Source organism: Salvelinus namaycush, chromosome 6, assembly GCF_016432855.1.
Source record: "Salvelinus namaycush isolate Seneca chromosome 6, SaNama_1.0, whole genome shotgun sequence".
NCBI lineage: Eukaryota > Metazoa > Chordata > Actinopteri > Salmoniformes > Salmonidae > Salvelinus > Salvelinus namaycush.
In genome coordinates this window covers 9,781,815-9,809,702 of record NC_052312.1, presented here as the reverse complement: position 1 = coordinate 9,809,702, position 27,888 = coordinate 9,781,815, and the positions used below count along the sequence as shown (strand labels likewise).

The 27,888-nt window shown below is 47.1% G+C and overlaps 1 protein-coding gene across 3 annotated transcripts; it reads left to right on the top strand.

Moving 5' to 3' along the window:
- Positions 1-621: 621 nt before the first annotated feature.
- On the top strand, positions 622-26,698 carry LOC120049606 (zinc finger and BTB domain-containing protein 38-like). 3 transcript variants are annotated; one of them, XR_005477123.1, is made up of 3 exons: positions 11,729-11,964; positions 17,141-24,255; positions 24,300-26,698. XR_005477123.1 is itself a non-coding variant. In XM_038995909.1 (2 exons), exon 2 carries the CDS (start codon positions 17,157-17,159, stop codon positions 22,884-22,886), a length of 5,730 nt encoding a protein of 1,909 aa, XP_038851837.1. In that variant the 5' UTR covers positions 622-698; positions 17,141-17,156; the 3' UTR covers positions 22,887-26,698. The 3 variants fall into 3 exon arrangements, 2 of the variants coding, with proteins under 2 accessions (XP_038851837.1, XP_038851835.1); XM_038995909.1 differs by lacking the exon at positions 11,729-11,964 and adding an exon at positions 622-698 and having other exon boundaries at positions 17,141-26,698; XM_038995907.1 differs by having other exon boundaries at positions 17,141-26,698.
- Positions 26,699-27,888: the final 1,190 nt, after the last annotated feature.

The window sequence follows — 27,888 nt, the reverse complement described above, 5'->3', positions numbered from 1 at the left end:
TGAATGTAATACCTATTCTGCCTACATTCAAAACAGGTAACCTGGTCTAATATACTGTATTATGCCAACAGCTTAGTATATGTATATAATGCTTATTCAAAACAGGTAACCTGGTCCAAAATACTCTGTTAATGTTGGTTCATTAGCACCACCCCTCTTGCATGGTCCTAAAGTTGTCAATGGATTCTAATGTCTTTCTCATATGGTATAGGCCTATCTTAGTTCACATTTTATGTTGAGCCACATAGGCCCAGATTATGGACCTTATCACTCTGTGACTGAGTTGTAAATTGTGACTTATTTTCCTAGAGAGGGTGACTAATCTACCATGTGAATACTGATCTGTGAGTATGTCATTTGTGGGTGTGTGTAACACTTCAAATTTTAGACTAGTGTCCTCAGTGGGATGGGTGACGTACATGAGCGTACTTGGTTTTTGTGTGTTATATTCATTGAAGGGCTTAAAATTACCCTTGTCCAGAAGGAGTTCTCGTTTTCAGTGTTTGCCTGGCAATATGTGAGCGTGCGAGCCAGCGACAGAGCTGGGTGAGTAAGAGAGGGAGTCCTCTGTAGCACAGTGAGGGAGGGAGGGACGTTTAGAGATAGGGAGGGACCCAGGAACAGCAGGGGAGGAGATAGAAATGACTCCATTTTGACTCCGAGATTCTGGACCCCTGTTTAAACGTCTCCGACGGAAGGTAGGCTAAGAGCCGGAGGAAATAGTGGGGAGGGAGTGTTAGATTATGTAGCTTTTTATTCCTGCCTTTACCTCCGATGTCCCAGGTACACATGCACCTGTAGTGCAGGCCTATTACTAACTATTGGGCTTGGTTTGCTATGTGTGTGTATTCTTGTCTTTGTCTGCCACACTTTAAAGGTACGCATAAAGCATCTTAACTAAACACATGAGATTACATACTATGTAATACCATAGGTAAATGTGGTTCTATCAGGTCATTGACTTAATACTCACTGTTTATTCGCACTTGATTGGTCAGCCCTGTTACATGTGCCTGATGACTTCTCAGCCAGGTTTGACATCAGTAGGCCACCTGACCGGGTCACAACATGGGACTGCGGTTTCTTAATCAATTGTGAATTCCTTTCATTCAGGACACGTTGCTGTGCAAATCACTTCTGAAGGCGCCTTGTGGAAATTCAGTATCCGCAATTATTGAATTACACCCCGTGTCTAATCACATGATCAAAAGAGAAATTTAAGTTCGGATTCAGCCCATTCTGATAATATTAGTACCTAACAGACTAATTGGTCAAGCATAAATGTTTAGCTTCCAACTCCATAAAAATAAATTACGACGTTTCAGTTTATATACACTGGCCCGCTGTTTCGTAATAAAATGGATCATGACGTTTAGTAAGAGGCACGCTCTTGCTTGTTTAACAAATATAAACTGAACAAGCGAGCTGTTCTCTTGAAAGGCGTCCCAGACCTTCACAGGGAGCCCAGGGAATGTCCTGTCTCCTTTACTGTTTGTTTTGATGATGTCACCAAGTGGCTCTCTTTTAGACATCCCTAAGCATCCACCCATCAGATCCAACTGTCTCACGTAGGCATTTTTTTATAGTGATTCTTGCGTCGTTTGGCAAACATGCTAGTAATTTAAGATGCTTTGATATTTAAGAATCCAAGTCTGAGGGAACACTTTGTCTTCTTACAGGAGGCACGGAGAGCTTTTGGACGAGATTCACACAAGTGATGTTCCATTGTGTGAAGGCTTATGGAGCCTCTTTCTTTTCCGGAACTATCTGAGGTGCTAAATTAATTGCACTTGATCCCACCTCCCGTCACAATCGGTTTAGTGTTAATCTGGGCTCTGTGCGGTGCGACAAAGTCTGGCACAAGCAGCACGGTTGAGTCCTCCTATACTCCCCCAGAGGACTGCCTCTGACTCCGGGCATCTCCCCTTCCCTCTCTTGGTCTGTCTATCCTTCACGCCCTGCCCTTTTCCTAATTCTATTTACCTCTCCCCTTTTTTGCTGCCTCGCTCACACCCGCACCACCTCCCCTCTCCCTCACTGCCTCCCCTGTCCTTTATTCTCTCTTCTTCTCCCTCTCTCTTATGTTCTTCCTCCCTCTGTCACTCTCTCCCATACCTCCTCCCTTCACCCATATTCTCTCTCCATCTCTTCTCTGCCTCCCCCTCCCTCTCTCATACTGAGCTGTAGAGACTACCAGATGCTGGCTGCACGGACTCTCCCCTTGCCCAACCACTGTTTTCTCTCTCTGTTTTTTTGCTCTGCCTCTGTTATGTTTTCTCTGGCATGACGCCACCGCCTCTGACCATCTGCCTCTTTCTTTCTCGCTCTCTTTCTCCCGATGTCAACGATATTATCATAGTGTTTGTCCTTTTTTTTATCACTGGGGAATGATTTGATTTAGTCACTCCCCGCTTTCCCTCACATGCTCCCTTTCTCTTTCTTTTTCTGTTCCTCACATCCATTCTCTTTTTTCGGTGTCAAATTGAGGTGTGCCTGCTATTTAAAGAGGCATTGCGGAAGAGCTGGGGTGTTGACAGCGCTCTGAAAAAGTATGCCGTTTTAGGAACAGGAAGTATCATAAACCCGGATTGCAGCACTAAAGGTCCGCCCGCCACACAGTCAACGCACAGCTACTTCCTACTCGCCGCTGAACACCAGCAAATCAACCCTCCTCTCCTGCTTATAAGATAATTATGCCCCACTCCTCCCTCACCAATACCGCCGCTCCACTGCCCCCACCCTCCCAGCTCTCCTGAATCGAGCACATATAACAGGCTCTTCACTCCTCCACCAAGTTCTCTACACTCTCTCTTGTGTACACTCTCCTTCTCCCTCTCTTTGCCAGTACAGCATGCCTGAGTAGCTGCCTGGAGATGAAGAAGCTAATTAATTTGATTTAGCCGTTCTTTCCCTGGCAGTGGAAAATCCCCCCCCCTTCTCCCTCCTCCTCCTCCTCCTCCTCACCAACACCACCACCACCACAAACCATATCAGTCACCCCTCCCAGATGATTTTCCACCAATCTTTTCCAGTCTCTTTTAGAGGTGTTCCCTTTCCTTTCCTTTCCCCTTCTCCTCCCCTCCTTTCCTTTCCCTCCTCTCCTTTCCTTTTCCCTTCTCATCCTTTCCCCTTCTCTTCCTCTCCGTTCCTTTCCCCTTCTCTTCCTCTCATTTCCTTTCCCCTTGTCTTCCTATCCTTTCCCCTTCTCTTCCTCTCCTTTCCTGTTCGCTTTTCCTACTCTCCTTTCCTGTTCCCTTCTCCTCCTCTCCTTTCCTTTCCCCTCGAAGCAACCATGTGTTTTAGGTTTGCTCTTGGTTGTATATTCATTTAAATCACTATCCACTAGTCACCTCCATATTAAACTAAATCAATGTCCACTTTGCACCTCCAAATTAAACTAAATCGCTATCGACTATTCACCTCCAAATTAAACTAACCTAAATCGCTATCCACTAGTCACCTCTGTATTAAACTAAACTAAATCACTGTCCACTAGTCACCTCTGTATTAAACCAAACTGAATCATTATCCACTAGTCATCTCCGTATTAAATTAAACTAAATCCCTGTCCACTAGTCACCTCTGTATTAAACTAAACTAAATCACTATCCACTAGTCACCTCTGTATTAAACCAAACTGAATCATTATCCACTAGTCACCTCTGTATTAAACTAAATCACTATCCACTAGTCACCTCCGTATTAAACTAAGCTAAATCACTATCCACTAGTCACCTCTGTATTAAACTAAGCTAAATCACTATCCACTAGTCACCTCCGTATTAAACTAAGCTAAATCACTATCCACTAGTCACCTCTGTATTAAACTTAACTAAATCACTGTCCACTAGTCACCTCTGTATTAAACTAAACTAAATTACTATCCACTAGTCACTTCCGTATTAAACTAAGCTAAATCACTATCCACTAGTCACCTCCGTATTACACTAAATCACTGTCCACTAGTCACCTCTGTATTAAACTAAACTAAATCACTGTCTACTAGTCACCTCTGTATTAAACTAAACTAAATCACTGTCTACTAGTCACCTCTGTATTAAACTAAACTGAATCACTATCCACTAGTCACTTCCGTATTAAACTAAGCTAAATCACTATCCACTAGTCACCTCTGTATTAAACTAAACTAAATCATTGTCCACTAGTCACCTCTGTATTAAACTAAATCACTATCCACTAGTCACTTCCGTATTAAACTAAGCTAAATCACTATCCACTAGTCACCTCCGTATTACACTAAACTGAATCACTATCCAGTAGTCACCTCCGTATTAACCTAAACTGAATCACTATCCACTAGTCACCTCCATATTAAACTAAATCACTATCCACTAGTCACCGCCGTTCAGTGTTGTTCAGTTTTAATTTCCCTTCTTCACTGGCGCACGTTGTGTGACTCAACACTAGCTGTGGTTGCGCAGACAGAAGGCATGCCACCCTAATCCGCTGTGACATGCTGCATGTTCAATCACGTTGCTGGTTTGGGGCATCTGCCAAATTGATGCAGGTAATCATGTGACAGACATGATGTGTGCTGTAAATCATGTGCCATTATGCAATAGTATGTATTTGTGTGTGCGTTGAAGAGTTCCAAAATGTGTGTGTGCTTTTGCAAAGTTGCTTGCATGCAATTCTGCATGTTTGTGGGTGTGCAAGTGTTGCCCATGTAAGTATGCATGTGTAATTGATTTTCTAATAATTTTTTTCTGTCTGCTGGCCAGAGTGAATGCTCGCCAACCTGACCCCTTCGTGGGGCGACTCACTTCCTGTTCCCATTTAAGATGACCCCTGGCCTTTTAACCTGAGGTAAACATCTCTGGACATCCCATTTCAGCAGGTTTGTCTCTTTAGGGGTAGTTTTGGTTCTAGTTCTTCTCTAGGCTTCCGCCATGAATTCAAGACTGCTAGTCAAATACATTGAAATGCAGTAGTAGCCTCCTCGGTATCAGTATCAGCCACAGTACTGGCGGTTTCAAGCAGGACTCATGACAGATACTGTAGAGACCGGATTCTATTGAATACAAAGTCACGTGCAGTTAAATGTATGATGTCCGCTCACTGTTGAAATCAATTGCACTGTTGAAATTATTTAATGCTTTTCAGGTCCCTATTTTTCAATCTTTCTGTCAAACGTGACAATAACCATGATACATTTCGAGAAAATATATTTATGTTGTGTTTATAGATTGTAAACTATAAAAATAAATAAATATAGTCGCACACTCCATATAGATTGCCCAGCAAAACGGCCAAAAGGTATTTTTTCTTGTACTGTTTTCAACACACTTACTTCAAGACTGCTTTTGTGTAGTTGGGCACGAGTTTCTAAAACTAAATGAATGGTGAATGGTTTTACAATGAAACTCGTTCTAAACTCTTCGACCGAAAGTATCACTCCATAATGGCTCGGGTTTTCCAGCAAGATGGCTGCCTTGGCGCTTCCATCTTTGTGTATTCAGATGTGTGTGTCGCTTTGTAGCACAGCATGAAAAGATATGATCACGTTTGGGCAAACGCCCATGAATAGGGACGGCTGGACGACGGGACTCCCTCTGAATACAGAGTTTGTGGCCGGCCGCCACTGCAACAAGACAGGGCAAACACTCGTGGGACTGGTCAGCCACACTCCAGTAACGTGAGCATGTGTGCACACCCCTCACTATAATTACCGCCAACAGCTGCAATTACCCAACCCCCAAATCACACACACTCACCACTTTATGTGAAAAACACACACACTTTCCCTGTCGCAAGCACACTCATACTCTGTCACCTACCGACTCTCTCTCTCCATTGGTGAAAGGCTGTATTGGAGGGGAGAGAAAAGCAACAAAGTTCCTTGAAGAGCTGGAGAGGTTACAGCAGCATCACCCAATCCCAGCACCGTTCCCATGGAGACAAGTGTGCTGGTATACAGTCAGGTCCATAATTATTGGCACCCTTGATAAAGATGAGCAAAAAAAACCATATATAATAAATAATACAAATACTGAGCTGTATTGTACGCTCAATACAATTGAGAAGTTATATTATTTTTATACTAATACAATTGCTCAGAGAAAGAGATTTTGTTTAACAAGTAATATAAAAAAAAATCTCAAACATAGGGCTCAAGTTATTGGCACCCGTTTTCAATACTCCTGCACACTCCCCTTGCGAAGAAAACGTCACTGAGCCTTTTTCTCAAATGTTTTGTGAGATTGGAGAACACGTTGGGAGGTATCTTGGACCATTCCTCCATACAGAATCGTCCCAGATCCCTGATATCCATCGTCTGCTCTCTTCAAGCCCGGAGACTGAGATGACCATTGCAAAATGTTGATTTTTGTGGTCAATTAACCATTTCTTTGTGGATTTTGATTAGTGCTTGGGTTAAAATTGAGGAAGACAACTGATTAAATTGTTTATTAATCAAATGTGTTTTGTGTTCACATTTTTATTTTTATACTGATCAAAATACACATTTAGTAACGACAGTTTAAACTACATGCAGAGTAAAACTTTTGTATGACTTAATACAATTATTTTATCGTTAAGAGTGGGATAACGGTGCTTCTGCATCGATAAGCACACAAGTACTAAAATAAAGACTGCACTCCTTAAAGTTCATTTCACACCATAGCCTCCTGAATTTGGAAGATAACTTTTCTTTCGTTTTGATTTGGGCAAAAATGAAAATGTGGCACTGAATTGTCCACGCGCAGTTACAAACCTGCTAGAGTTAGCGGCAGGCGGATGAACAATATCCACCATCGGATGAAGCCTGAGCTGGAATGTGAAGCAAACTGAAGCTGTCTAGCTTTAGAAAACCCTGAGTAGATGTAGCTTGCTTCGTAGTATACCCCTCAGACGGTGCTATGGCCAGATGACGTAAAAGTAGAGCTCTTTGGCCACGCACACCAGTGGTGGGTTTGGCATCAGAAAAAACAGAAGCATATGCAGAAAAATACCTCATACCAACGGTAAAACATGGTGGTGCATCTTTGATGTTATGGGGCTATTTTGCTTCCACTAGTCCTGGGGCCCTTGTTGAAGACATGCTCCTGAACTTTGGTGACTACTAAGTATTTTTTTAACCTTCAGCTTTAGGCTGGATGTATCAATGTGTCGTTCATACATGCATAATCTATGAGCAGAATTACTGTTTTACCTCAATTAGCAACAAAATCCCTAGTTTGAAAGCGACTGTTTTTCTGGAAGATGTGTTGCACCATTTTCCCTAAATTTCCCCCACACGGGCCAGCCCCCTAGCAATTCAAGTCCTAGCCAATGAGCTTCAGCCCCTTTTTATTTATTTAACCTTTATTTAACTTGCCATTTGAGTGACACACAGCAGAGCAAGAGAGAGAGCATTGATGTACACATACACTACATTACAAAAAGTATGTGGACACCTGTTCGTCGAACATCTCATTCCAAAATCATGGACATTAATATAGTTGCCCCCCCCCCCCCTTTGCTGCTATAACAGCCTCCACTCTTCTGGGAAGGCTTTCCACTAGATGTTGGAACATTGCTGCGAGGACTTGCTTCCATTCAGCCAGAAGAGCATTAGTGGGGTTGGGCACTGATGTTGAGTGATTAGGCCTGGCTCGCAGTCGGCGTTCCAATTCATCCCAAAGGTGTTCGATGGGGTTGAGGTCAGGTCTCTGTGCATGCCAGTCAAGTTCTTCCAAACCGATCTCGACAAACCATTTCTGTATTGACCTCGCTTTGTGCACGGGGGCATCGTCATGCTGAAACAGGAAATGGCCTTCCCCAAACTGTTGTCTAGAATGTCTTTGTAATGCTGAAGCATTAAGATTAACCGTCACTGGAGCTAAGGGGCCCAGCACGAACCATGAAAAACAGCCTCAGACCATTATTCCTCCTAACTTTACAGTTGGCACTATGCATTCGGACAGGAAGCGTTCTCCTGGCATCTGCCAAACCCAGATTCGTCCGTCGGACTGCTAGATGTTGAAGCGTGATTCATCACTCCAGAGAACGCGTTTCCACTGCTCCAGAGTCCAGTGACGGCAAGCTTTACACTGCTCCAGTCAACTTGGCATTTTGTATGGTGATCTTAGGCTTGTGTGCTGCTGCTCGGCCATGGAAACCCATTTCATTAAGCTCCTGACGAACAGTACTTGTGCAAATGTTGCTTCCAGAGGTAGTTTGGAGCTCGGAAGTGAGTGTTGCAACCCGAGAACAGGAGATTTTTACGCTCTACGCATTTCAGCACTTGGCAGTCCCATTCTGTGAGCTTTTGTGGCCTACCACTTCACAGTTAAGTCAGTGATGCTTCTTGACGTGTCCACTTTACAGTAACAGCACTTACAATTTACCGGGGCAGCTCTAGCAGGGCAGACATTTGACAAACTGACTTGTTGGAAAGGTGGCATGCCGTCCTATGACGATTCCATGTTGAAAGTCACTGAGCTTTTCAGTAAGGCCATTCTACTGTCAATGTTTGTCTATGGAGATTGCATGGGCGTGTGCTTGATTTTTATGCACCTGACAGCAACGGGTGTGGCTGAAATATCCAAATCCACTAATTTGAAGGCGTGCCCACTTACTTTTGTACATATAGTGTATGTGCACTAGGGAATCACATGGGTAACTGGGATCTCGGGACTGTCCCGGGAACACTCTTCACATTTCCTGAAAAAATAAAATGAGAAGACCCGGGAAATTACATTTCCCCCCAAATCATATTGTATTGGTCACGTACACATGGTTAGCAGATGTTATTGTGAGCGTAGCAAAATGCTTATGCTTCTAGTTCCGACAGTGCAGCAGTATCTAACAAGTAATATCTAACAATTCCACAACAACTACCTAATACACACAAATCTAAGTAAGGAATGGAATAAGAATATATAAATATATGGATGAGCAATTTCAGAGCGGCATAGGCTAAGATGCAATAGATAGTGTAGAATACAGTATATACATATTAGATGAGTAAACCAGTGTCACCACTAATGCAATTCCACAAAATACACAACATTCACAGTCTCAGATTAGCAAAAAGTAAAACAGCACATTATCCGAACATGTTGTCCGTGAAGCCTTTAGTCTAACATATGTACTTCACACAAAGTTGCCATAAAACAAATAAACATGGCCACTGCCGGATTGCACACGCAACCCGCATGCAGCTAATAAACCCACCAGTAACCCCCTACACACCTATATAATGTATACAGCCTTTAAAATAACCTTTGCCTCTTTGAACTGTCATTGTGACTCTTCAGACAGTGACAAATTTGATATGCCTATGCACAATTCACTACATAGGCGTGTCTCTGTCACAGACATGAAGTCTGTTTAATAATTCAGAGAGGCATGAATAATGGTGATTGAGAAAGTTACAGACGCACAAATATCATATCTCCCAAAAAATGCTAACCTCCCTGTTATTGTAATGGTGAGAGGTTAGCGTGTCATAGGGGTATGATATTTGTGTGTCTAACTTTCTTACTCATCATTATTCACGGTTCATTCAGGACTATCCGTAATCATGGTAGCATCCACATTAATGTAGAAGTTTTTAGAAACATTATTATTTACAATAAGTGACAATAATTACACAATACATCATTTACCATTAATTTCTTTTGGGCACAAAATCATCTGAACACAACCAAAACAAACAGCAAATGCATCCAACAAGTTTGTAGCGTCACAAGCGTGATGTAATCACTGTGTACTAGGAATATGGGACCAAATACTAAACGTTTGACTACTTTAATGCACAAGTGGGGACTATGTACAAAAACTGCTGTAATTTCCAAACGGTTCACCCAATGTTGATTTAAAATGTCCTCAAATTAAAGCTGACAGTCTGCACTTTAACCTCATAGTCATTGTATCATTTCAAATTCCAAGTGCTGGAGTACAGAGCCAAAACAACAAAAATGGTCACTGTCACATTACTTTTAGAGATCACTGTATGTGACCTAATACGCAGTTTTCGGAGACCACTTTTGGCTCGTGAGCTTTACCTTCAGAACTACTGGCTAAAAAGCATACAAAAGTACCGGAGAATCTCTTTAAGGTCAATGGCATTATGAAGTTTACCAAGTACCAGGATATTTTAGCCAAAAACCTGGTTGCCTCTGCCAGGAGGCTGACACTTGGCCACAAGTGAATCTTCCAGCAAGACAATAACCCATAATCCACAAAGAAATGGTTAATTGACCACCATCAGTCTCCAGACTTGAACCCCATTGAAAACCTGTGGTTTTAATTTTAGAAAAAGGCTGTGTCATTATCCTCGCAAGGGTAAGGTCCTGGAGTACTGAAAACAGGGTTGCCAATAATTTAACAATAATTACTTGTTAAAGAAAATCTCATTCTCTGAGCAATTCTATTAGTATAAAATAATCTGGAGCATGCAATATAGCTCTCTCTCTCCCTCACTACCCCTCTTTCTCGCTCTACCCCCCCCCCCCCCAGAACATAAGATTCACACCGTTTTTGAATGGTTCCCATTTGTGTGTGAGTTTGTCAAACCAAGGGTATATTCACTAATGCACACCGTAGCAAAACTTATTACAACGGAAATGAGTTTGTTGTTGGACAAGTTGAGGTAGTTCCTCCCCGCTTCGTATTCTTCCGTTTGGTTTCTAGTGAATGCGACCCTGATGTTTCGAAGACGTTCTGACAACGGCAAGGGAAGATGTTATCATTTTGACATAAAAAACATGTCAAGGCCACGCAGATGTCTTTTGACTGTCAGTCAACCAATCGATCGTACAGCAGAGCAGGGTGGAGTTGGACTTAGGGTCACTCGCAGTGAACCCCAAACACACACCTGACTTTTTCGCCATCACTCGCTCCCCATAAACTTGAACCCTTTTAACAGAGGCAATAAAAACAAAGACAGTGTGTCCCTGCCATTCTCTCTCTGCCATTCTCTCTCTCTCTCTCTCTCTCTCTCTCTCTCTCTCTCTCTCTCTCTCTCTCTCTCTCTCTCTCCCCCCACCTCTCTCTCTCTCTCTCTCCCCCACCCCTTCACTCTCTCGAACTCTCTTTGATCTCTGCTTCCCTCTTTCCGGCAACTTCACTTCCATCGGCCAACCAACTATTGTCTGTAGTCTTCTCTCTTTCTCCCCCCTCCCCCCTCTCTTTCTTTCTTTCTTTCTTTCTTTCTCTCTCTCTCTCTCTCTCTCTCTCTCTCTCTCTCTCTCTCTCTCTCTCTCTCTCTCTCTCTCTCTCTCTCTCTCTCCTAGTGCCCAGGTTTTTTTTTTTTGTTGGCATCGCTCCTGTTTGTTTTCAGCCATTTTGGGGACTGGCAGTGCTCGTAACAAACTGCTTAAATGGCGTCCTCTGCCTTTCTCTCTCTCTCTCTCTCTCTCGCCCTCCCTATCTTGCCGGGCTTTGTGTATATAAAGTAGTGTGTCTGTGTGTGTGGTTGGAGAACAACACTTCCAAATAAAAAGAGGATTGGATTCGGGTGTGGGGGGGAATTCACTTGCTGGAAAAAAAAGGCAAAAATACTGAGAATCATGTGCACAACTGAAGTGAGAGAGAGTGGAGCAGGTGAGAGAGAGTGGAGCAAGTGAGAGAGAGTGGAGCAAGTGAGAGAGAGTGGAGCAAGTGAGAGAGAGTGGAGCAAGTGAGAGAGAGTGGAGCAAGTGAGAGAGAGTGGAGCAAGTGAGAGAGAGTGGAGCAAGTGAGAGAGAGAGAGCGAGGGGGAGAGAGAGCGAGGGGGAGCGAGCGAGAGAGAGAGCGAGCGAGAGAGACCGAGAGAGACAGAGTGTGAGAGTCGCTCCTGCCCTCTGTCTTTACACACTGCTGCCTGTGTGTGCGCCGTCTCTCCTTGCCTGCACTCTCTCACACACACACACTCACGCAGACGCACGCTCACACAGACCGAGGGAGAGAGCGGATAGAGCGAGCAAGAGAGAGAGGGAGAACACATCGCAGCAGAGATGCAGCAGGAGGTTTTCCGAGGTACGTTGTCTTGTTGTGTGCTTGCCTAGCAGTGAAAGGGAGGCTGATATGTTTCTCTCTCTTTTTCGTCTGCTTGTTTTTCTCAGTCACGCCATTGCCTGGTTGTTTTGTATGTCAGGAGAAATGTAATATTTGTTTTAAGTGTGTGTAAGGGTTGGTGTGTGTATCTGTGTACTGTGTGTGTCTGTGTACTGTGTGTGTGTGTGTACTGTGTGTGTGTGGTGCCAATAAGAGGCCTTGTCTCCCTCCTCCTCCTCGGTCTCGCTGGCGTACCACGCAGTTCTTTTTCAGGAGCGATGACTCGTTCAGAGATTGTGATGAAACTTAAAAAATCTCTGCGTCTTTCGCATCTGCATGAAACACTCCAGATTGGGGGGTCTAGCTAATGTGTGTCAGAGCAAGGCGGTAGACGTGAGCATGACATGGGCTCTGTGTTTTAGGGAAACCTTTTCTCACTGTGACTGGTCAGCCAACTTAACTCCCAAAATGACACAAGGAGTTGGTGAAAAACTTGCACATACACGTCCCTGATAGCGAATCTAGCGCCGAGGTTAAATTATTCTCGTCTCTCCTGTCTGTTCTTTGGTGTGTCATCAAAATATCCTTCTAGTGCCAGGTTGTTATTTTGGAAGCGGAAGGAGGTTCTTGCTAAGCCTTGGAGGGCATTTTAACATCACAAACCCATTGTTGTTTCCCTAACCAACCCTGCTTTCTTTTTCCAAAACAACAGTCCCTCTGCCAAATATTTCCACATTCCTGGTCACCATGGCCACCAAGCCTCTGCCTTCACTGTATGGGAAATATGACCTACAATGCCACGGGCTTTAGGGGTCAGAGGTCAGGAGTTATAGGGAGCCTCGTTGCTTAGCGCCAGTGGCAGTTGATGAATTTCCAGCCAACAGTTTTCTGTTTGACTTGTTGTTTGTATACTGGCTAGACTATGTCAATGGCATCCAATGGAAGACTTGAATACCCTGGCAATGTTGGTTTTGCGTACAATTTCCACTTAAGCCATTCCAATTGTCCAATTCTGAAATTGAGATTTCAGCGTGCAATGTTACGCATAAATCTCTTGTTGATATGAATGACTTCCGCACAAGTATGATTTGGCCAGAAGTTTGAGTTATGTATGCATCTATAAAGTCAGGATTTGTCCCTTTGCTGGGTGATGCACTCTAGTCGTACGGTTGAGAAATGAAGAGAGCAGAAGACACATTTCCGTTGTTCGCTGTAACTGTGGACAATAAAGTTGTATTGTTTTACGCTGCACACACCTATCGGACCTGCACTGTATCTTCAGAGGGACTGTGTGCAAAATTGAAAATGGTTTTGGGGAAATTACCCCAAAAAGGTCAGTGGGTGTTGTGTTTCCATTCTCTATTACAGGGGTCAGAATGATGATAATTATGTGCCGGGTTGAGAGCTAACGGACCATGGAGTGTGGCGTTTTAACATGGGACAGGCTCGCTGGTGCGTGGAGTGGCATGCCAAATTGTAGCGATACCACAGATTACACTGAGGGGGGAGGGGGGGCCATGTTGACACGCTGAGCAGGATCTGAAAGACAAGGAAACCATGAAATCTGGACCAGGAAGAGATGTGTTTGAAGTTACACTATCTACCCTTCCACCCCTCCTCTCTCCACCCCTCCTATCTCCACCCACCACTCCTCTGAACCACTCCCCGACCCATACCAACCTCCCTTCCTCCCCTCCTCTTCTCCTCCTCCTCCCTCTGCCCCATCTGGCTGGCTCCTCCATGTTTTCTGGGCCGGGGGGTTGTGGAGAGTTCAGTGTCTCTCCCTCTCTGTCTCCAACGACAGCCCCCTTTTCACGACCCAACTGGCGCCCCCCTTGCTGGCCGTTTCACACTGGGGAGAACCCAACCGACACCTTCCTATTTCCACAATCCCACTCCACTCGCTCACAGTGCGGAACGAGTAAACCCCCCCACACACTCCAATCCGGCCCCCCACATTTCCCCCCCGCGTGCTGGCTGAAACCCACCCACCAGTCTCTTGCAGTAACTAGTCTATGGCTGAGCTGTACATATAAAGGAGACGCGATCGGAGCCATTGCATACTAACTGATTAGGACTCTAGGTACTTTTAATAGTGGCATGGTCACTGTGACCCGAGTGTAGCATTTCTGTTTTTCCTCTTGCTGACGTTGTGATTCTGCCTTGTGTTCATCTACGTAGCTTAGTCAGTCATTTGTGCCACACAAACTGTACCTGCACTTGCTGTTCTGTTTTTTTGTGTTTTTGTTTTTTTGCAGCACCGTGGGTGAAAATAGATGTACAATCCTTCGGCGGACATGTTTGTTTGTGCGGAACACTGTGCTTCAGAAGGGCACTGTATTTTGTGGGGGCGAGGCTGGGTCCTTGGCACACTGAGGGTCAGATGCTTGCGTGTGTGAGGGGGGAGGGTGTGTATGCATGCGCGTGGTGCGTGATTGTGTTGTGTGTGTGTGTGTAAATCTCCCCGTCACGCTTGGCCAGACCGTTGTTCAGGGCCTGTTTGTGGAGAGGCAGTTGTGTGCGTCACAGCAAGATGAAGAGAGAGAGGGCGGCAGACACATTTTCCCATTTGCGGCGTAAACACCAGATGAAATCGTGACTTTTTTTGCCCTCACACCATGTCCGCCTACAAGTAGCTGGCTTCTAAATTACATTTTTTGTCATTTAGCAGACACTCTTATCCGGAGCAACTTGCTGTAGTGAGTGTATACATTTTTCGTACTGGTCCCTCATGGGAATCGAACCCACAACTCTGGTTTTGCAAGCTCAATGCGCTACCAACTGAGCCACACGGGACTAATAACAAGTGACAGTGTGTTGTCAGAGCAGACTGCACAGTAAACATATCCACATATTTCTCAAGAAGACACATCTACTTTAAAGGGAGACTTCAGGATTTTGGCAATGAGGTCTTTTATCTACTTCCCCCGAGTCAGATGAACTTTTATGTCTCTGTGTCCAGTATGAGGGAAGTTAAGCCGTATTTGGACGGGATATGTTTTACTGGGCATGAGCACAAATCATCACATTTGTAATTTTAGTCCCGTCAGAATCTGCCATGTCAGTCATTTTTACTTGGCATGTAGTTATTATTCCAGCCCTAAAAACCGAGAGTTTTTTTGCTAAACTCCCAGGTCCTCTGATAATACTAGTCCAAATTGATGCGTAAAACAAAGTGCTATGCCCGTAGCCTACAGATGAATGAACTGTTTTGTCATGTATCAACTTTCCTAGTGCCGTACTTCTCTTTTTAAAGATGAAGTGGACGATATTGTGCCAAGGAATTGATAAATTGCCAAATCCGTCAGGTAGTTAAATGTCTGCGTAGCTTAGTTCATGGTTGTTATTGATATTGATTATTATTCTGACTATCTTTGACCTGAAGGTCATTAGGCTATCCCTAGACATTTGAAGAGTCTCCAGGCTTCTGTCATAACGGTCAATTTTGAATGAAGAAAATAAAATGATTTACAGGGGCAGTTTGGTAAAACTAATCCCGTCCGTTTTGTGCTGGAGTAATAATTACATAACCGACATTCTATAGTAATACTAGTCTCGTGCGAATAGGGCTATAGAGGTAGATTGCCAAAATAGTCACTGTGTTTGCCTGTATATCCGGGTAAATACAGAGCAAGTGGGATTAGCAGCGTAGTTGTGCGACTTTACTGTGTATTTCGTTGTGTATCATTTCAGTGTATGGGTGGCGTGTCCCTTTCCCCCTTTATATCCTCTTCAAAGCTCCTCTTATTCTGTTCTGTAATTCAGTTCATTCCACCTATACAGACTCTCTGTCTGTTGCGGATTGCGCCCCTGCTTCACCCCATTGTTTTACGTATAGTTTTACACCCATTACATCAGTAGTTTGTTTTTGTGGCTGTGGGTGCTTGCTGGTGCCTGTATATATGACTGCGTGCATTTCTGCCAATGGGGATGTGTTTGTGTCTGTCTGTCTGTGCGCTATCTGCCTTTCCGTCGGCCTGTGCTGTGTGTATGTGTGTTCCTGTTTCCAGCCTGGCCCTCTCTCTTCCTTTCTCTCCCTCTCTCTCTCTCCCTCTTCCCTCTGCAATAACAGTGCTGACCTAGTTTCTGCCTGTTCAGGGCTGCCTGTGGAATTTTACAGAGGCCTTTCTGCCTTGCTGCTTGAAAACACAAGCAGAAAAGCATGACTGTGGACTTTTCTTTTTGTCGCATCATTAAGGCCTCAACATCCATCTCCCCAATCTGCAGACCCCACAGAACGGCCTGTGCTAAATAAGTCATTACAATAAAATTGCCTATTGCAGGCGAATCTGCGAGCTGGCGTGTATGAATAGATAGCAGGCGAGTGGATCTGCCGCAATCGCTGCTAGAATTAGAATGGAAATGGGAAGCGCCCCGTCGATCTTTGCTCGTCCTCTCGAGCTTAACTGCGACAGAACCGGATGCAGCGGGCGGAAAAACACCCCTCCTCCACTATCCTCCCCTACCCTGCCTCCCTGCCTCTCTCCCTGGCTTCCACTTTCCTTCCCTCCCTCTCTCTCTCCCTCTGCCTTCACCAATAATGGTTAGAGTCATGGCCGGCAGATTCTGACCACTACCAGGAATGGGCCAGCAGGCTGTGATGAGAATCACCGCCCTTTTCCCCCACCATGTCTGTTAAACGGGACCTATTTGTTTTAAGTCCACAGGGCTATGGGATGCAAGTCAACACTCTATTCCAGGGGAATCTTGATTAAATCTTGATTAAATCTGAACGCCTTCCAATTAGGCGACGTGAATGTTGTGACACAGCCAAGATGGATCCCTGGAATTTCTTTCCAGTCTCTGTGTGCTGAAATCTAAACCAGCATTGCCACATATTCCTTCTTCTTCTCTCTTTCCCTGCTCTCGCCATTCCTTTTTGGATTTTAACATCAGTTGACGTTTGTTGCGCTCTTAAGCAACTTTAAGCATTTCCTTAGCATCATTTCCTTAGCATCAATTCCTTAGCATCATTTCCTTAGCATCATTTACTTAGCATAATTTCCTTAGCATCATGAAGGAATCTTTTTGGATAGGAATGGGTATTTTCTTTCTTGTATAATACATTCAAATGTAGTGCTTATCCACAGCGACTTACAAACTCGCATGCAGGGATCCATTCTAGCTTTAACACTCATCTCTTCTTGTCATTTCTCAGGTTTTGGGGGCCGGTCATGGTGTCCTGGCTGGAGGTGTTGGACCCCCTCCACGCAGGCCTCTTCTTGCTACGCCTGAACGAGCAACGCCTGCCTGCCGGGCCCACCCTCTTCTGTGACGTCAACCTCATCGCCACCAGCGACGCCAAGTTGGCCGCCTGCTGCCAGTACTTCCGCCAGCTGCTACTGCCGACGTCTTCCCCACCGCCTACGACTCCTGTATTAGGCAGCAGCCACCCGCCATCTACCCCCTCTTCCAGGCTCATCCAGGGGGCTGAGCTGGACCTGCCTAACTTCCAGTCCAGTGTGCTGTCCAACCTGCTTGACTTCATCTACTCCTCCCGTGTTGCCCGCCAGGGCTCCAAGGGGACCAGGCGTCTGTCGGAGGCGGGCCTCAGCCTTAGGGTGCCCATCTTGACCAATCTGGTTGAGGAAGAAGAGGAGGCGGAACCAGGGCAGATGAAGGGTAAAAGCAGGCAGTGCCGAGGAGGGGAGGCCATGATGGAGGGGCTGATGAATGATGAGGCAGACGGCCCCGAGAACGCTAAGATCACCCTCAGCTTCCCCCTCAGCGCCGCCCTGCCCGCCGCCCTCACCGTTCACAACCACCGCCCCTCCTCAGCCACATCCTACCCCCGCCGCCGACATCCCTTCTCGGCCTCCAAGGCGTCCAACGAGGGGTCAGCGTGGAAACTGGATGCCACCACCACAGACAAACGGCGGCCCTTTAACCCCCCCCAGCGGGACAGCTCCCCGTCCTCTTCCTCCGACTCCTCTTCCCCTTCCTCCTCTTCCTCTCCTATGGATCTTACCGCACTGGTCAAAAAGGACATCAAATCCCTCCCACCTCTTTTCAAAGCCGGTCTGGACTCCCAGTTCCACAGGTTCCCCCCCAGGTCCTCCAATGGGCCTTTAAGTGGTTACCCAGGGGAGGGTCACAGACTGACCAATGGCACGGCCTCACCCTCAAAGACTGCACAGATCCTGTTCAACCTGAGCACCGTGGCCTATCGGGGCCAGGGGGGGCGGGGCACAGACAGAAAGGAGAAAACAGGGAAAAAAGGTGGGAGGGTGGGCAGCCCCCAAGTTGGAACAAACCTACGCCCGCCCAACCTCCACCTTTCTCCTCCTCTTCCTCACCCCTCTGAGTCTTTCACTCTTCCTCCTCACTCCTGCTCCACCCCCCTAGATGGCCCCAAGCCGGAGCTGATATGCGGGGTGTGCCACCGCCTCTTCAGCTCCGCCTTGTCTCTCACGGCCCACATGCGGCTGCACCGTGGAGGCCGGGCCCTCAGCTGCCAGCACTGTGGCAAAGCCTTCATACACAACAAGAGACTGCAGTCCCACGAGGCCTCCTGCACGCACGCTCTGAACCCGGCCCTCCCATCTAGCATCCCCCTTCTCCCCATCCTGGCCAAAGAGGAGCCCCTGGAGGAAGGGGAGGTTAGGGTGGAGGGAGGACAGATTGTGGGGGCAAGTGAAGAGGATATGAAGCCTGGCAAAGGGAAAAAAGGGCGAGGTCTCCTGGTTCGGCATGAAGGCGACGTGTCAGAGCTGGTGGGGGATGAGGACCACTTCGTCAAGGTGGTGGACGGCCACGTCATCTACTTCTGCTCGGTGTGCGAGCGCTCCTACATGACCCTGTCCAGCCTCAAGCGTCACTCCAACGTGCACTCGTGGCGCCGCAAGTACCCCTGCCACTTCTGCGACAAGGTGTTCGCCCTGGCTGAGTATCGCACCAAGCACGAGGTGTGGCACACGGGCGAGCGACGCTACCAGTGCATCTTCTGCTGGGAGGCCTTCGCAACGTACTACAACCTGAAGACCCACCAGAAGGCTTTCCACGGCATCAGCCCGGGCCTCATCTCCAGCGAAAAGACAGTCAACGGCGGTTACAAGCAGAAGGTCAACGCCCTCAAGTTCTACCGCCTGCTCCCCATGCGTTCCCAGAAGAGACCCTACAAGACCTACAGTGACTCCCTGGCCAACAGCCTGCTGCTGCCCCCGTCTGACCCCTCTGCCGTCCCCTTGCCTCAGCCCCTGGACTGCAGCCTGCCCGGCTCCCTGGACCTTCACAGCCTCATCAGTTGCTCTCTACCCAAGGGTGTGAAGCCTGACCCTGACGAGTTCCCTGCCGGCTTCCCCCTCTCAGTGGGCCTAGAGCAGGGAGAGATCCCCACACTGCCCCCCACCCTAATAGGTATGGCCTTAGGGAGAGTAGCTGACAGAGAGGCAGAGTCAGAGCAGGTAGATAGCTGTGGCAGCAGCTCCAAGGCATCCGTTCGTAACAAAGTCAAAACTCCAAAGGTCAGCGGTAGCCCAGAGTTGGGTTTGTCCTCTGTCATCACTTACGGCCACTCCAAGCCCTCCGTCATAGTGCATGGCACAGTGGCGCCATCCGTCATTGTCCATAGCAACCAGGTCACCTCTGGGGCCGGGAAAGGCCCCCTGAGCAGCCCCTCCCCTGAAGTTAGCAACAGCCAGACACTCCCCAAGGTCAGTACAAAGCCTGTTAAAATTCACAGGGAAAGTACGGAGAGCCATAGGAAGAGAGCTAAATTAGTGGACAGTTCAGATGCCACAGAGGAAGGGGAGAGGAGATCAGAAACAGGTAGGTCCCATCATAAGTCCCGCAAGGGGCACAGCAAGAGTGACAGCTCCTCAGCCAAACAGTCGTCCACAGGGTCAGAGGGCAAAGGGGCTGGGCCGCTGTGCCAGATCACGGTGCGGATAGGCGAGGAGGCCATGGTCAAACGCAGCATCTCCGAGACGGACCTCAAGAGGGACAGGAGCCCCCCTCCTTCCAGAGCCAAAAGGACGGACTCCTCCCCACATGACTCCAAGGAACCTCGCCACTCCCACCACCACCATCACAAACATCGCTCCCATCGCAGCTCTAGCGTCGAAGCTGAGGGGGAGAGAGGAGGAGATGGAGAGAGAGAAAATGGAGAGGGGGACAGCCGGAAGAAAAGCCCCAAAGCCACGGGCAAGGTCAGAGAGTACTACTTCCGCCAGGAGGTGCGCAAGCAGGGGGAGAGTGAGGACGATGAGGACAACCTCTGGAGGCCCTACTACTCATACAAGCCCAAGAGGAAGGCCCCTCATGCCCACAAAACAAAGAACTGGCAACGCAAACTCCATTACAAACGCTCCCTCCGGCTAATGAGGAGGGCAGAGAGACTCATGGACCATGTGAATAAGGAGGACCAAGAGGAGGAGGATGGAAAGATGGATGAGGTGGAGCAGGAAGTGGGGGAGGTGAAAGATCACATGGAGCAGGAGGAGGGAGAGGCACCTGAATTGTTCAGTACTTCCTCTATACCTTCAAAAGAGAAGGACAAAGAGGGGGAGGAAGAAATCGGGGAAGCCCACCTTAAGCCCGCTGATCCTCCCCTGGTCTCTCCCCAGCCCCCATTGTCTACCTCAGTCCCCCCTATGGACACAAAATGCCGGCCCTGGTCCGATGGGAGTGCGTCGGAGTGCGATACGTGCGGCCGCTGGTTCTCCAGTTCCAGGAAGCGGGATAAACACGAGCTTAGCCACCTGCTGGAGTTTGTGTGCCTCCTCTGTAGGGCCCCCTTCCCTTCCAGGGACCAACTAGAGGACCACCAGAGATCCCAGCACCCCAAAGCCCCCAACCCCTCGTCTGTGCCATCCCGAGCGGGGTGTCTGTCACGAGATGAGGGCATGGAGACAGAGACTGAGTTAACAGAGGTAGACAGGGCGAGAGAAAGGGTTATACTAGGGAAGGGAAGTCCAAGTCGCCTAAGCAGGAGGTCGTTGGCGAGACACACCTGTCCGCAGTGCCATAAGGTGTGCAAGACATCCTCAGCGCTAAACCGCCACGTGAGGCGCCACGAGTTAAGCAGCTCCCCGGAGAGAGAAAAGGAGGAGACGCAGACAGAGTCAAAAACAGCAGCAGCAGCAGAGACAACAGTTAGCACTGTTAGCAAAGACGTAGATACCACAAGTGACCATGTTCCCGTTGTTCACTCTGTCCCAGTTATCAGCTACCCTATCCCAGAGACACAGCATAGTAGCGAGGCCATAGAGCCGCTGCAGTGTGCGAGCCAGCCTAGCGAGGTGAAAGCAGAGCACCAAACTCCAACACTGTGCAGCGGCCTTGAACTCAAAGAACTTAATGAACTCACAACTCCCATTCCTGACAGAGAGCCCAGTCCTCAGATTATTCAGCCCCCTCCAGAGATCCCCACAGCCGACCGGCCGACACCATCTCCCTCTCTCTGCTGCTCCTCGGCCCTCCAGGGTGTGCTGGTCATGAGCAGCGGAGCTGAATGTCTGGACTACCGGACCCCCAGGAAGAGGAGTCTGGAGGGGCAGAACCACAGGAGGACCAGCCCTGCACCTGTCACTTCTTCAAATATGCCCCCGACCTTGCAGATGAGAATCAGCCATACTGCTGCTCCTTTGTCCGTTGCCATGACAACACTGCCCCTCCAAGGGGTCTGTGGTGTGAAGCAGGAGGGGGATATTGTGGGAAAAGGACTGAGGGAGGGATGTGGGATGGGCCTCCTCCATCATGCTGGTTTTAAGAACTCACCAGTGGCCCAAGATCTCAGGGTCCCACCCTTGTCCAGGAGCCCCAGTCCCAACCAAGCACAAGACCTGACCATGTCCTCGATTCTAGCCAGGGAGAGGGAGGTGGAGAGGGAAAGGCAGAGAGAATGGGAGAGGGAGATGAAGAGAGAGCTGGAAAGGGAACAGGATATGGAGAGAGAGTTGGAAAGGGGGAGGCAGAGGGAAAGGGATATGGACAGAGAGCTAGAAAGGAGGAAGCAGAGGGAGAGGGATATGGACAGAGAGCTGGGAAGGAGGAAGCAGAGGGAGAGGGAGATGGACAGAGAGCTGGGAAGGGAGAGGCAGAGAGAAAGGGAGATGGAGAGGGCTCAGCAGTCAAGGGGAGCATCACTACAGGAGCAGTCCAGAGACATGGAGGGGACCCTCCTGGTACCCAAAGAGGAGCCGATTAGTCCCGCACCATCCCCGATACACACACCAATTCAAACTACTATTAACAGCCCACCCTTGCAGAGGCGGCCCTCCAAGTCTCCCCGCCGCTTCCCCACTGCCATGGACCTACTGATGCAGGCCAACCGACAGGTTGCCCAGTCCCTGCGTGGCACACAGGGTCTCGAGAGATTTCAGTTGCCCCCTGGGTCGGTTAGTGGCAGCGACCGCCCTTCTGCCCATGCCCTGCTGCTCCCCCGGGCCCCCCCACCGTCCGAGGAAGAGCCCCTGGACCACTCCCCAGCGCCATCGAGAGACCCTCACAGAGGGGAGGTCACTGCCAGGGGATACCCCATGCAGGACTACCCGCTGCCCCTCATCGTCCAGGGTGGCTACCACTCTGGCAAGAAGCAGGAGGACAACCTGCTCATGTCCTACCCGACGGGGCCACTCGCCTTCGGGCCGCTGGGGAAGATGGTGCCTACCGGGGATCTTGCCAAACTGCCATTCTACCCCGACCCCTACCACCTGCTTTACGGGCCGCAGCTGCTGGCCTACCCCTACAACCTGGCCACCCTGCCCATGGCTTTGAACATGATGGCCCCCGGGGGGGAGAAGGTGGAGCCGTTGCCCTTCCTCCCTGCCCTCTTCAACTACGCTGCTGCAGCTGGTCCCTACGCTGGCATGGCGCCACACCACCTAGTGGGTAACCCCAGCCTCTACAACAGCAGCGGCGGTAGCAGCAAGAAACAGCGGGACAACAGCAGCGGAAAGTTGTAGAAGGTGTATAAAGAAACGACATCTGAGGAATATTTCAAAGCGGACGACCAGTCCCTGTAGTGGAGAAGGAAGGGTGCCATCGGCTCCTTTGTAGTGAGTACACTTGCACAGTCCCCTGCCTCTCTTTTGTAAAGTAGCGATCAGAGCCAAAGCGTTGAATCAGGAGGAGGGATGATGGGAAGTGGGGGAGTGAAGTAAGAGGAGGAGAGAAAAAAGACAGATCCATCATTAGAGACGGATATCCCCCTCTCCTTTCCTCTGGCTCTCCCCATTCACCTCTGGTTTCTGTTCTCACGTCTTTCAGTAGTAATAGTTCTAGAGCTTGATTAATTGTCCTCTCAAACTTGTTATGACAATATCTATAATATAAGAATAACAACAGCTAACAGGGTGTGTTTTGCGAATCATTTGTTTCGGTCCGCTTCCCATTCTGTTGACCGCATAATAAATACAGGGGAGGCTTTGTTTTAGGGACAGAAGGGATCAGCCAAAAAGGACATAATTCGACACAGTGGGAGTCGGAGCATTAAAATACACTGTGTGAGTGTGTGATATGTGTGATTGCTTTAGTAAACTTGTGCTCCAAGTGTCTGTGAGAGCTTTATATGAGCAGGTAACATGCACAGTATGTAGGAATTCTGTTTGTGCACGCTGAGGTGGGATTTTGCTTGTTTGGCGTGGATGTGTGTGTGGATGTGTGTGTGGATGTGTGTGTGTGGCTGTATGGCTGCCATCTGAGTGCTGATCGTTACATGGGGTTCTGAGGTGTTAGCAACATTCTAACACTAGATGGACTAGGCATTATAGGTCAGTGCATAGAAGCATTAGAAGGAATTCCTCTATTTCCAGTTCACAAAGCAGCAACTCTAGCGAACCTTTTGCCTGGAGTAGAATCTGTATTTGCGTCAATTACCGATCTTGTGAGCTAATGTTGCCTCCAGTAACCATAGTGGCCAGATGACTTTCAGTCCAGGTCACTAACCTAAGACCATAGTGGCCAGATGACTTTCAGTCCGGGTCACTAACCTAAGACCATAGTGGCCAGATGACTTTCAGTCCGGGTCACTAACCTAAGACCATAGTGGCCAGATGACTGTCAGTCCGAGTCACTAACCTAAGACCATAGTGGCCAGATGACTTTCAGTCCAGGTCACTAACCTAAGACCATAGTGGCCAGATGACTTTCAGTCCAGGTCACTAACCTAAGACCATAGTGGCCAGATGACTTTCAGTCCGGGTCACTAACCTAAGACCATAGTGGCCAGATGACTTTCAGTCCAGGTCACTAACCTAAGACCATAGTGGCCAGATGACTTTCAGTCCAGGTCACTAACCTAAGACCATAGTGGCCAGATGACTTTCAGTCCAGGTCACTAACCTAAGACCATAGTGGCCAGATGACTTTCAGTCCAGGTCTGCTTCGAGGTTCATGTTAGTTTTTACCTTGTGCATAACAGCTGGAAAACATTCCTAGAAAAGGGGGGGGGAAGACTTGACACTTGTAGCTGTTATGTACATGTACTGTAGCTGGCCACTGGGTGACAATCATAGGCTAGTGTAGACCATACACTTCCAGTTCTCCTTGTACTCATCTCATTTCTTCCAAGGATTGAAAATAATACAACAAGAATCAGTCAACCTTTTTATTCTTGTGGCCTTTTTCCTCCCCCTGATGCCCCCTGGTGTCCACCAAAGACCCACTCTATTTGCTAGGCCGTGTTGAAGAGAGGGGGAGTGTACAAGGAAATACATAGAGATGGAATCAGGGTAGGGCAATTCCTGTGATCCTAAGAGAGATTAAAAGAGAAACACAGAGGCCAGGGCGCACCTAGGTCAGTACCCTCAACGGAGCTTCCTACATCTTGATGTAGAATCAAAAAGACCCCTCCCCCTCTACTGAAAGGAGATAGAAAAGGACAAGGCGAATGGAGTCGGACGACGCAGTAAGATCACGCCACACTGAGGTCTGCTTGTCTCAGACAGCTTTTTGTGTTCCAATAGCTCCTCTCCTCCCTCCTTCTACGCTCTGGGGTAGAGAAGCGAGAGGTGACGTAATCGTCTCCCACAGAGCTGGTGTTGAAGGGCCGGGCTTAGCAGCATCCACTGTGCCGCTCTGAGTTTCCCAGAATCCTGTGGGACTTTTTCCTGTTCTGAGTCTTTCTCTGTGTGATTTATCTGTTACACTACATTTTTTGATTTGTTTAACTTTTTCTACCCCCTTTTGCTAGCTAGACAAAAGTGGATTCAGCAAAAGGGGGTTTGAGTACACTTATAAATATGAATGTAATTTTAGTCAAGAGGTTATTGAAGTACAAAATGCATTAAAGGTAGATGGATTTCAGTTTTTCTGACTTGAAAAATAACATGTGTAAAGAGCCGTTATGAAGTCTGGTATGCATATATACTGTACAGTCCTAGGAAAGTCAAGAAACTTGGGTTCTGTATCCACTAAAGCATGAGCAACACTCGCTTCCTAACAGTTTATATCCTCCTAGGTATCCAAAATCACTCACTTTCTCTTCCCCATAACTTTGTTTCTTTTTCCTTCCACATCCTGTCCTTTTCCCCCATTATCTCAGCTCTCAATCTCGGTTTTGTCTCGGTTGTATTTGTTCCGGAGTATAACCCCCTCAAAAAGAGCAGCTGCCACGTTTATTTCTCAGAATCAGTATGGGAGCTGTCCAATTATCCCCCTTCCTCCCCAAACAAACACACACTTTACAACACCTCTTTGAAGTGTGTAATGGGTATGTGTGTATGATGCCACCGCTGCGCTGTTAGTTTCGGGCAGGAGGACGAAAACACAGCGTGACCAACCGCAGGGGCTTGCGGCCTCCACTTGGGTGTGGTTACAAGCCTTTTGTGCGTCTCGTGTGTGTGTGTGTGTGTGTGTGTGTGTGTGTGTGTGTGTGTGTGTGTGTGTGTGTGTGTGTGTGTGTGTGTGTGTGTGTGTGTGTGTGTGTGTGTGTGTGTGTGTGTGTGTGTGTGCACATCTCTGTGTGTGTGTGTCTGTGAAAAAGGAAAACCAAAACAAATCTGCTTCTATGCAGCATATCCCTCGGGGTATAGGGACCTCCTGTATTTTTTTGTTGCCTTTTTCAGTGGTTTTGTTCCAGAGCCCCCCCTCCCTACCCAGCTGTAAAGACTCTCTCCATACTATACCTATCGGAGGCCATTTCACTATATGGACATATTTGTGTTTTGTAAAAAACATTTCTTATGCCATAGTTTTGCCATCATGGCAATCAATCATTGACCAAACGCCTGCAAATAGACATAAAGATTGAATTCTGGTGATGATATACACATTTACGGTATGTTTAGTAAGTTCAAATGAATTGTGCCTCCGCTTTGATATATTTAAACGTAGCTGTATTGAAATGGTGAGGATCTTCCAGATTTCAGACAAGGTGCCTTTTTATGGCATAAGAAATGTAAATGGTATATGGCTGAATTGATCAAAATGGCAAATAACTTGAAGAAAAACCATGTGGTTTAGTGTGCTATGAAGCTGGTCATAGTTCTAGGGGTGTGGCTAAACAGTTTGGTATTGTGTATGTTTAGGTAAATACTGTGCCATAGTTTTTAGAGTCCACAAATACGTTATCGTTTTCTTTCTTCTTCAAATATAAAATGTTTTAATGTTGCCTGATAACGTTGTCTCTGGATTTGATACAAAGGCTTGTAGCCACAGCTTTCCCAAAGTCCCTTGTTTGTTTACTTCCATGTTTCTTTAACTCTTTCCTCTTGTTCTCCTCTCTCCTCTTCGCTACAATCAAACAAATAAAGTATTAACCTGATGACCCAACAGAAAGAAAGTCTCATGTCTGATTTGAACATCTGCACTGAGATAAAACCGATATGCCCTATTATTTGAATCATTGTATAACGTGTTCCTCAACATTCTTTGTTCTCCACAAGGTGAAGTGGTGGTTGGTACTGTGTTTGTTGAAGCAAATTCAAAGTACATAACAATAACATAACAATAGCTTGTGTTGTACTACACCACCAAGTAATACAGTTAGCTGTTACTGTTGTTGTACTACACCAAGTAATACAGTTGGCTGTTACTGTTGTTGTACTACACCCTCAAGTAATACAGTTAGCTGTTACTGTTGTTGTACTATACCATCAAGTAATACAGTTGGCTGTTACTGTTGTTGTACTACACCCTCAAGTAATACAGTTAGCTGTTACTGTTGTTGTACTACACCCTCAAGTAATACAGTTAGCTGTTACTGTTGTTGTACTACACCAAGTAATACAGTTGGCTGTTACTGTTGTTGTACTACACCAAGTAATACAGTTGGCTGTTACTGTTGTTGTACTACACCCTCAAGTAATACAGTTAGCTGTTACTGTTGTTGTATAACACCATCAAGTAATACAGTTGGCTGTTACTGTTGTTGTACTACACCCTCAAGTAATACAGTTGGCTGTTACTGTTGTTGTACTACACCCTCAAGTAATACAGTTGGCTGTTACTGTTGTTGTACTACACCACCAAGCAATATAGTTAGCTGTTACTGTTGTTGTACTATACCATCAAGTAATACAGTTAGCTGTTACTGTTGTTGTACTACACCATCAAGTAATACAGTTAGCTGTTACTGTTGTTGTACTACACCCTCAAGTAATACAGTTAGCTGTTACTGTTGTTGTACTATACCATCAAGTAATACAGTTGGCTGTTACTGTTGTTGTACTACACCACCAAGCAATATAGTTAGCTGTTAGTTGTTGTACTACACCACCAAGTAATACAGTTAGCTGTTACTGTTGTACTACACCACCAAGCAATATAGTTAGCTGTTACACTTGGGGGGGGGGGGCATACTAAATCAACATATGCATGGATTTTCACCCTTAAACCTAATCATAATTCTACATAGTTTTTCACTAAAGGCAGATATTGGGTTAAATCCGGGAAAGGATAGGGTTATTAGGAGGTAGTTAGTGAAAGGATAGGGTTATTAGGAGGTAGTTAGTGAAAGGATAGGGT